This window comes from Zingiber officinale, chromosome 7A (assembly GCF_018446385.1).
Source record: "Zingiber officinale cultivar Zhangliang chromosome 7A, Zo_v1.1, whole genome shotgun sequence".
NCBI classification, from domain to species: Eukaryota; Viridiplantae; Streptophyta; class Magnoliopsida; order Zingiberales; family Zingiberaceae; genus Zingiber; species Zingiber officinale.
In genome coordinates this window covers 41,025,663-41,036,553 of record NC_055998.1, presented here as the reverse complement: position 1 = coordinate 41,036,553, position 10,891 = coordinate 41,025,663, and the positions used below count along the sequence as shown (strand labels likewise).

General features: G+C 36.0%; 1 protein-coding gene and 1 pseudogene across 1 annotated transcript; both read right to left on the bottom strand.

The window, feature by feature from the left end:
• Nucleotides 1-4,579: 4,579 nt before the first annotated feature.
• Nucleotides 4,580-5,560, bottom strand: LOC121999358 (annotated as a pseudogene).
• Nucleotides 5,561-6,270: 710 nt separating this feature from the next.
• On the bottom strand, nucleotides 6,271-7,005 carry LOC121999357 (uncharacterized protein At2g29880-like). The gene is made up of 2 exons (XM_042554048.1): nucleotides 6,955-7,005; nucleotides 6,271-6,870 (listed from the first exon to the last, which is right to left on the bottom strand). The coding sequence occupies exons 1-2, from the start codon at nucleotides 7,003-7,005 to the stop codon at nucleotides 6,271-6,273; spliced, it is 651 nt and encodes a 216-aa protein (XP_042409982.1).
• Between the last annotated feature and the right edge of the window lie 3,886 nt (nucleotides 7,006-10,891).

Here is a 10,891-nt window from a genome sequence, read left to right as displayed (position 1 = left end):
GGATGCTCCCATACCCAAGAAGGCCTAGTGCCTCGCCATGTTTAACCTAGAAGCCAATCTCTGAAATTAATGTTTAATTGAATTTGTAACATGGGTGGATTTGGATCAATAATGTTAAGCATCGTTTGCGATCCAAATCTAAACCACTAAGAACAGATAAGTTTAATTTGGAATCAATAATGTTAAGTTATGTTTACGATTCCAAATTTTATTTCTAAAGAATACTATAGGTTGTTAGGAATGGTTCAGGACTTGTATAAAATTTTTATACAGGGGAACCGGTATAATATTTCGAGTATCAACCAACACTTTTCATAACTGGGTTTGGTTTAACTTAACTTGGTTTGGTTTAACTTAACTTGATTTGGTCTAACTTAACTTGGTTTGGTTTAACTTTACTTGGTTTAGTTTAACTTAACTTGATTTGTTTTAACATAGTTTGCTTAGAGTTTTTCTAAACATAATTTTGTTAATTTTCTTTCCTTGTAATCGACGACAAGTCTATAAAAAGGAGTAGGATGTGGCCCCTAAAACCTAACTTTCTATTATTCCATAATTCCCTTCTCTCCTTGTGGTTGCTGCCCCCTCTCCTCCTCCTAGGGTTGGCGGCACAACCCCCTCTCCTCTTCCTTGTGGCCGGCGCCCTTTCCCTCTCCTAGCTTAGGGTTGGCGCTCCTTTCCCCCACCTCCTCCATGCTTAGGGTCGTCGCCCTTATCCCCTCCTCCTCCTTGGTGGCCGGCGCCACTTCTTCATCTTGGTGCCCGGCGGCTTGAAGAAATGGAAGAAGAGGAAGAAAAGCAAGAAGAGGAAGAAGAAGAGAAGAAAGAAGATTAGAAGGTGCCTCATCCTAGAGACTCCTTTTATGGACGGCGTTTTGGAAGAGAAGAAAAGAAGGGTGGTGTCATCTTGGTAGATCATCGCCCACATGATATCTAAGAAGAGGAGAGGAATACGGTAGAAGATCAAGAGATCTTTAACTACGAAGAAAGGTACAACTAGTTCTTTAATTCCGTTGCGTAATTGGTTTTGTTTTCTTCGTATTGATTTTGGAAATCGATTTTGAATACCAAAACAAGAGGCCAACGATCTTGTACTTCAATCAAGGTGTGATTTGATCATTCAAGAACTTGCTTGATTGATGAAACACATGTCTGATTGAACGTACGGGTTACTAGGAATAGTTCTGTACTTGTATAATTTTTTTTGTACAGGAAATTTAAATAGAATGGAATTCTAGCGCCCTTCAAGTGGTATCAGAGCGAGTTTTCTGGTTCTGTGTGATTATTTTTCGGTTAAATTATGCACTGCTCATACATAAGTTTAGGCCGGATAATAGTAGGATGTGCTAGATAGATTAACTCTATGGTTGCAGGTATCCTAGATCCGACGACTATTATGGCTTTTTGTGTGCCTGTGTGTGATTTGAACCCTCAGGCATGTCAAGGTTGTTGTGGGTGCATGATTGTAATAATTAAATACGGTCGGTTGTCGTATTATTATTATTGTTGTTTTACATTCCATTCGATCTAGATTATACGTAAATTTCTTTGTGGAATATAGGATCGATAAATGTAAAATTTTATTTTTGTTGCGACTTGTATCCTTGCTATGCATGGTGCTATTTTGAGGACCAGAGACGCGACGGAGAAGGAAGCGAGATAGATGCAACGGCTTGATCCATCAGTGGCATATTGGAGGATAGCGATCCATTAGCGACATATTGGAGGACAGCGTTAGATGAGGCTATAATATTTAGAAATTTTATTTTCATGTTTATTTCCTTATATGTTATTTTTATGTGCTGTGATATGTGTGTTGTGATGTGTTGGGTGCTACTCGGAATTCCGTTCCGTTTCCCTTGTAAAGAAAATTTATACAAGCACAGAACTTTTCCTATCAACCCATGTGTTTTTCAGAAGTTGAACTTAGATTGTAAACAAAACTTAACATTATTAATCCAAGTTTAACTCATGTGTTCTTCAAAAGTTAAACCATATTACAGAAGTTGATTAAATATCTATTTTAAGGATTGGCTTCCAGGTCGTTGGCAAGGCACTCGCCCTTCTTTGTTATAGGATCATCCACCACTTCCTAGACAAAGCCTTTCAAAGAAATTGAATATTTAAACACCTTATAGTAACCTTAGGTTTAACTAGAGAGACCACAATCGAAACACAAGATCAAAATACAAAATCGATACATAAAATCGAAACACAAAGTCGAAACACAAAATTGCTAGACTCTTGTGTTGGTATTTCAAGATCCATACAAAGAAAACAAAACTAGTTGCTCTGCGAAATAAATAACTAGTTGTACCTTTCTTCGTAGACCAAGACCTCTTGATCTTCTACCATATTCCTTTCCTCTTTTTGGACGTTGTGTGGGCGGCGATCTTCCAAGATAAAAACACCCGAACCCTTTTTATTTCCAAGCCGCCTACCACCAAAAGATGCAAAGAAAAGGGGTGCCTCCTTTTTCTTCTCCTCCAAACCGTTGGCCACCAAGGTGCTTCGTCTCTTCGTTTTCTTTTTCTCCAAGCTCCGACCACCAAGAGAGGATGGGGCACCGGCCCTAGAGGGAAGAAAGGGAAGAAGAAAAGGAAGTGGGGCGCCGACCCTATAGGGAAGAAAGGGAAGAAGAAAAGGATGGAGCGCTAGCCCTAAGGGAAAGGAGAGAGTTTTTAGTTGTGGAGAAAAACTTATCAATTCTTAATTGATTGATTGTTGTGGCACAACTTCCTCTCCTTTTATAACCCTTTGCACCAGATAAAAAAGAATAAAAAGTAATAGATTTTTTAGATTTCTGTTGAGAGAAAAAATCTCCCTTTTCATAACTCCTTTTTTTCTTTTCCTCTTTTATTTTCTTTTATTGTGGTCGGCCCCTTGCTTGGGCGCCAAGCAAGGCTTGGCCGGTCCTATGCTTGGGCAACAAGCAAGGCTTGGTCCGCCCCTTGCTTGGGCACCAAGCAAGGATGTAGTCGGCCCCTTTCTTGGGTAGGAAGCAAGGCTTGACCGGACCCTTGCTTGGGCACCAAGCAAGAATGTGGCCGGCCCTTTTCTTGGGTGTCACGTACCGCAAGATTACGGTTACGTCATCAGTAATAATAAAAGATATCGTATCCACAGGGGTTGTTGATTAAGCACTAGTCAACTTCGCACAACGAATTATCTAGACAAACCTAAGATTGGTGAGAAAAGAGAGTAAGAGAAAGAGAAGAGAAAAGAGAGAGAATGGATCTTAAGAGGGATTGAGCTTAGAGGATGGTGGATGGTGGATTCTAGGATTTTGGTTTCCTTGTAATGCTAGGTGATGTTTCATAGATTGCTTAGTTCCTATCCTCTATGTTCATGCTCTTGTAGGAAGTTAGATTCATTACCGACTCTCCCCTACAGTGGATAAGCCGGCATGATCTCCTACTCCATGTCCTATGCTACTAAATGAAAATGATTCCTATGTTGTCCTTACATGGGCTTGCCTGTCATGTGCGTCTCTCGGATAATCAACATAGAAACACACTAACATATAATAACATAGAAATAGAAATAGTGATTATGCCCGATCCCCTACTTCCTTGTGGAAATTTGCTTCTCCTTTCAAGGTGATACCCTAAATCGTCCTTATACGGGCATGTCTGTCACGTACGTCCCTCGAATAATCGATCTAGGTTATCCCCCTACGGGATTAACAATTCTACACAACCATATGATAAAACATGCAAAAGATATAAACAAGATTCACACACACATTACATCAAACATGAACAAGGCATCAACAAGTCATTGAATAGAAAACATGGCAAATCTACATAGTTTTACATCACCATCACATCACAAATACTTTCTATATCCTAGATCTAGAGATCTACTCCATTGTTAAGGAAGATGTAAGATCCCACGAGCATAATTAAGAAATTTATTTACGAAATATTCTAGGGTCACACGAGCACTAGTTAAAGAATTAAGTTATAAAACTTTCTATGAACTTTAGGAAATTTTTAGAATTTGTACGGCACATTTCAAGGAGATAGAGGTAGGGAACCTAAAGGAAATGTATGTATGACATCCTATTTAAAATTAGGAATTGATTCATTTTAATTAACCTAAGGGGGGTGTATTCATTCTAGACTTCTAATGACTTTTAATGAGTTTTTAAAATAATAGATTTTTATAGAGTTGATAGATTTCTATTGACTTTAATAGAATTCCACAGACTTTTATAAACAGAATTTCACAGACTCTTATTGACTTTTTTTGCAAGATTTTTATAGACATTCGTAATATTTTTAGAGTTGTGGATTTTCATGGATTTTGTAACTTGTATAATTGTGTCATTTTTTTATTGATTTCTTTTAACTAGTAAATGAACGATGACATCTTCAACTTTTTATTATTTATTTGTATAAGTGAATTCTTCTTAGCTTAAAATCAAATTAACTTTAATTTAAGAAAAAATGATGAATGAATCACTATTCAATTTATTAAAATCAAATTTAAATTCTTCAAGTCAATTCAACGTATATAATTCATTAATCAATAGTTTTTAATAATACATACCAAGATAGTCTTGTATGGAAAAAACCTAATTGTTATTGACAACATGATCAATATCACTCCACATTTGATTGGCTATACTCTCTCTCCATGAGTTATCATTTGCTCGTTGTTGTTCTTGAGAAAATAATTGATCAAAGTTGTCATCTTCATAAACTTGTTCTGATGAAGATGATGGGACTTCATTATCTAGTTCAATTGAAAATTCATCAGAATGACACTCCCTGCGAAGAAAATTGTGCAATCCAGCACAAGCCAATACAAGCTCTGCTTGTGTTGTATATGGAAATGGCGGAGCTGTTTTGAATATTTTGAACCGTGATTTAAATATACCAAATATCCTCTCAATAGCGTTCCTCAAAGAAGCATGACGAAGATTGAACAACTCTTTTGCATTTTCAGGGTGACGACCCTGACCAGTGAATTCTTGAAGATGATAACGTACACCTCGAAAAGGAGCCAAGAATTGACGTCGATTTGGATACCCTCCATCCACTAAAAAATATTTACCTGTCAAACCATATATATGTAGTATCAAATAACCAATGAGTAACATATATATTCTTTAAAATTACAAAAATATAAATAGTTAAGAAACATATAGAACAAAAAAATACCTCCGGGCACTTTAAGCCCATTATTTCTTAATAAAGCATCTGTCAACACAAGTGAATCATGGGCAGACCCCTCCCACCCACTGAGTACATATATAAATTCTAAATCAAAGTTACAAGCTACTAAAACATTTTGAGAAATTTCTCCATGACGGTTACGATAACTGTTAATATCTTACCCAGACACCATAGCTAGAATGTGAGTGCCATCAATAGCTCCAATACAATCCTACAACAACAATAACATAACCATCATCGTCATCACTAATAATAATAATAATAATAATAATAATAATAAAAATAATTTCATACTTACTTTAAAGTAAGGGTAAAATCTTGTGCTCTCTCTTATTTTTTCTGGCACTGCAGATCCAGGTTTGACCATCATATCTACTGCAATGCTCTTCAATGCTTTCAACACCTTGTTGAAGTTTTGGCTAGTATTGTAATGTAATAGGCCAAATGTTTTACGAATCAAGCAATACCGAGTATTATGACCAACAACAAGTAAAAACATGGCAAGCATTTCTTCGATGCAGATGTGTCTTGTATCTTGTAAGGAGGTTCTTTCTCTGAGGATCTTGCATAATTTTAAAAATATGTCTGGGTACATTCTATAAATTTCTCGAAAGTTTATTGGATTCTCTTTTAATATTCTATGAATATAATTATATCCACTTGTACTTATTGGTTGTCTATTTAAGGGACGATGAACATATTCGTCTTGTATGTTTGCTATATATTGATATAGCACATAGAGGGTCTTGGAAATTTCCATCAACAAAGACTCAATGGTTTCATGCAACTCTTCTTGCAATTCTTCTTCTTCCATTTGTTCATCTACTTCATGCATATTGATATTTTCCATTTAAATGCTTGACATTAACAAGCAATTAAAATGAAAGAACATCTACTAAATCATAAAAAAAAACATACCATGCATAACCAAAATAAAGATGTGTTCAATAAACAATCCAAAACTTGTAGAACTAGAAAACATTCAAGAGCTAATAATTCGCTACTAGTTCAATAATTAGAACCCAATTCAAAATACTATAAATAAAAATTCTAACATTAATTACTAATTTATGCCCCTAAAAACTACTCATTCACTCATTTTAAAATCTATCCACTCCAAACGCTCTTCAATTGTCATTTTCAAGAAAGCCACCTTCTTTGCTCTAGTATTGAGCCAGTCAAGCGCCTTGTAACGAGTACGATTATCCAAGTTTGGGACTTGTTTTATAGCATCCCAATAGTTATCATTTGCAACACCAACTAATTCAATCTTAGAAGATGCTTTCTCAATGGTGTAAGAGAGCCTATTTAAAACATCTAGGTCTATATTCTTTGAAGTGCTTGATTTTGCTTCAAATTCGCTCCTATCTCGTTTTCTAGTTGCTTGTGGAACCTCAGAACTCATAGGTTGAGATGGTAATGGTGAAGCAAGGTCCTCAGAAAATAGAGGCTGATATGAAGATTCTTGCCTATTGCTTTGTATGAATTCACCACTGTTGTGATCAAACACGTAATCATCTAATAAGTTAGTACCTCCATTTTCTTCTGTTTCAAAGGTTCTCGCATCAGTGTCATCTCCAAGTCCAATTGTGTATTTTCCTGTAGCAGTTCCATTCCCAACTACAAGTCTTAAGTCTTCATAATCCTCAAAAGTATCAGTCCGATAATGTTCATGTTTAGGGTGAGACTGCCAAAGAACAAAAATCATAAGTGTAATTCAAATTCTAATTGTAAATATATAGTTTGTAAATATACAATTTATTATTCTAACCTTAAAATAATCCTCCCATACTTCATCACTAGCTGTGAATTTCTTTGTCATAGAATCTCATCCAAACCCAGAACTATGACGCATAAGCTTACAGTAGTTGTTATATCATTGTTTGAACCACTTCAAACGGCTTTGATACTGTGCAAAAGTCTTTTCACACCCAAGTTTTGCATTAAGAGTGGGAAGTATTTTTATTTCCACTGTTCCTATCACGCCATCCTCGCATTGCAGCATTAATCATAAGTCTTAATAATTCATTGCTCTCCTCCGTAGTCCATATATTATATTTTGCTTGTGAATCTCCCATTGATAGTACTTCTTTAGCATGCATAAGATAGAAAAATGGTGGATGAGCACATATATAACAATATTCTTTGCTGTTTTATAATAAAAGTTTGGCTTATGCAGCCAATTAAACAGAAAAAGAAAATTTTAACAATCAAATGCTTCTTAATTTATTAATTTCACTATTAAATTATATGAGATTTTCATTGACTCCTTCAATGAAAATAAAATGCTATGTTATTTATATGCTCTCCCTAATGCCTCAAAGTTCATACATTCTCGGTTACATATTTGCACATGTTTATAAAAGCAAGCCATCATGTATAAAAATTGATAAATAATTGATATTTTCTTTCATCCTTTGTTCTTTGCTAAAATGAATATTGGAAATTACAGAACATAGAGCAGCTGCTCCATTTTTCCCAAATTATATAAATCCAAAACCAGCAACATTTCAAAGTCGATTTTGAGTTAGAATGATGCAAAAATAACCACCTATGAACCACAAAAAAAAATATTTTACACGAAGTTTCTATGATTAATTTTCTATACACAAATTGTGCTCCATAAAATAAAAATAAAATCAAGCACTCACTAAAAAATGAAATCAAATAAAAAATTCTGCTCCACTATTCATATAATAGTAATCGTTAGAGATATAATAAATTCTACTATTAATTTTTCATATACAAATTGTGCTTTGTAAAAGAAAAAATAAAATCAAACACCCATTAAAAAATGAAATCAAACAAAAAATTTTGCTCCACTATTCGTATAATAATTCAATATTTACTTACGTTAACCCATAGAGTTGAAAAAAGTATATACTGATCGTTAAAGATTGTGTTAGAGACAGTAGACAGATATATAGGTTTATGGTACCAATCGGGATGGGAAAAATTGTAGATATATAGACGAACAATTGAAATAGTACCAATCGTTATTAAATAAGGGAAAAATTGTAGACGAACAATCGAAACAGTAACAATCATACCTTTGAAGGAGAATTTTTTGGTCGTGAAAGGAAGTTTTTTTTATCGTGAGAGGAGACAACCCGAGACGTCTTGAGAGAGTTTAGTGCGATTAAAATCTGTCAAAATCTCTAGGTAAAATGGAAGACAATTTTTTACTTTTATGGTAATACCTAAGGCATTTAAATATATACTAAAGAATTTTCTAAGAATCCTTGGAAATCTATTGTAATTTTGGATACCTTCAAACTTTTATGGAGTATTTAAAAGTCAAGTTTGAATATCACATAATTTTTTATAACTCTTTGAAAATCTATTTTGAATACCATTAAATTTGTAAAGAGTTTATAAAAATCTAATTTCAATATCTCTAGACTTTTAAATTTTAAAAGAGTCATTAAAAATTATTAAAAGTCTAATTTTAATACACCCTTCTAAGTCTGTGTTATATAACCTAGGTATAAAAACACTAGGCAACGACTGTTACGGACTCTTTCACCTGATGCACTGTCCCTTCCCCGAATCGTCGTTTCTGTCTGCGACGCACATCTCGCGGTCGTCGGCAGAGCTTACACTCGTCTTCGGGACTCGGCCAGGAGCCCCCTCAAGAGGTCAGTCCTTCCGATGACATTGTGATCGGGATAAGAGGATTGCGATCTCCACACCGGCGACACGGACTCAGTGGGCGAGGGTTTTTCCGGCAGCGGAACGAAGAAAGGAAAGGCAAGTACTCTTCGATTTGGGTGGGTATGAGTTCATTGAGGTAAAGGAATCAGTAGCTAGGTGATGAGGATAGGTTGTTTTAGAGTGATTGTCTTCCTGTATGAGCTGTGAATTGAGGTTTGTATTGTCCTTGCTGTTCTTACCTGTTCTTGTTTCCTGGTGTTTGGTATGGATTGAGCTTTCTTGTTGATTCGGGGTTTCTTGTTTGGGATGGCAAGTGGTTCCGATTTCTAAACAATCTTCGTCGGAGCCTCCTTTTGTTCCAGTTGAGATTGTTTCGTTTCCAATTTGTTGAGGATCTGGTTTGGATTTAATTCGATGTTGCGCTACTTCCATGTTGGACTGTGGATTTCCGAGATACAATGCATTTCAAGGTGTTCAGTTGTTGAATCGATTGAATGTGACGCGATTCCAAATCTCTTTGTGTCCCTGCTCCGAATAGGGTTTTTCTTCGAGATTCGGTAACAGATTTCGGTTTTTGTGATTGGGAATGGTTAGTTTGGTTTTGTCCTGACGTTTGATCAGGTTCTATTGATGGATTGATTTGCGAATCGGTTCTTCTCCGTGGCGCTTATGTCTCAGTTTGAGGTTGTTGAGAGGCCCTGTTTTCAAATTGGGATTTCACAAAGCTTTTGCTATGGTTTGTGATCAAAATGAATTTCGCATGGTTTCTTCTTGTTAACTTGATCTTGGGATCCAGTCTTTGGTAGCCTTGGTTAGTTGTGATGATGTTGAACTGGTTTCTTTGTGCATCTGGGAACATTGGAAAAATTGTTGGGATACTTTGTGGGGTTTGTAATGTTCTCGTTGCTTTCTTTTTGTTCTCTTGAACATTGGATGAAGTTGGGATTTGAAATGGAATTTGTCTTTCAAGATTGCTCTGTTTCATTGCTGTGGAGTCCGAACTCTGTTTTTGGTTGCTGATGTTCTTGAAGTTGCCCAGTTGTGTTTGATTCTTCATGTTGGATAAATTCTCTAAACAGGTTTGGTGGGCTATTGTATGTTTTTGGTGTTGGTTTCATTACTTCGTGTTAAACGAATTTACGGAGTTGGTATAGTGTTTCGTGAATGGGTTTCAATGACTTGGCTGCTATCTCCTAACGGCTGGATTTTCTGTGGTATATCTATTGGAGTGGTTTTTGAAAATTTAGGATTTGATTTCTAGCATTTGTTGCACTTGTTTTTGTTATGTATGTCCTGTTAGCTCTCGTGTTGGTTATGTTTGCTAGTGTAGCTTTGAGAAGTAGAATTGATAGAGGATGATTGATATTGGAAGCTAAACTGGTTAATGCTATTGTCAATGCAATGTTTGGACAGAAGAAGTAGAATGGAAGTGAATGATGTTGTGTAATTGTTCCCTCTTTGTTACCTTTAAAATTCATAGCACTATGCACCTAGAATTGCGAAGTAGGAATGGATAGGTTATGTTTTCTATGTAGCTAATTTGATGAGTATGAGCATATGTGGTGACAGTACGGGTTGGGTGACCCGGGATGAGCTCTAAGGAGGGCCCTTCCAAACATGACTGATACGGTAAATTTATGACTGATACTGTAATTTATTGTTAGCTTCGGATATATGACTGCATGTTCTCTAGGAGGTACCTTTAGGTTCATGGGACTGTTGACTGGCTCTAATTGTTGTTACCAGATATGTGATATATTCACTCTTATTAACTATGTAGGAACTTTTATATATCGTACCTTTCTTCGGTTTACTGTATTTGAGATAAGTTTATGTCTACTTGTTATTATTTTTGCTACTTCATGGATGTCATATTACTTATATCGGATTGTACATACTGGGTTCGTAGACTCATAATGCCTATGTTACAGGTGAGGAGGTCTAACAGGATGTGATGGAAGGCATGCGGGCGGGGTAGGCGAGGAGGCGAGATGGGCGCATGGCACTGACCAGACGTTTAGGAGTGCAGAGCATACTCCTTTCTTTGGGAGAGG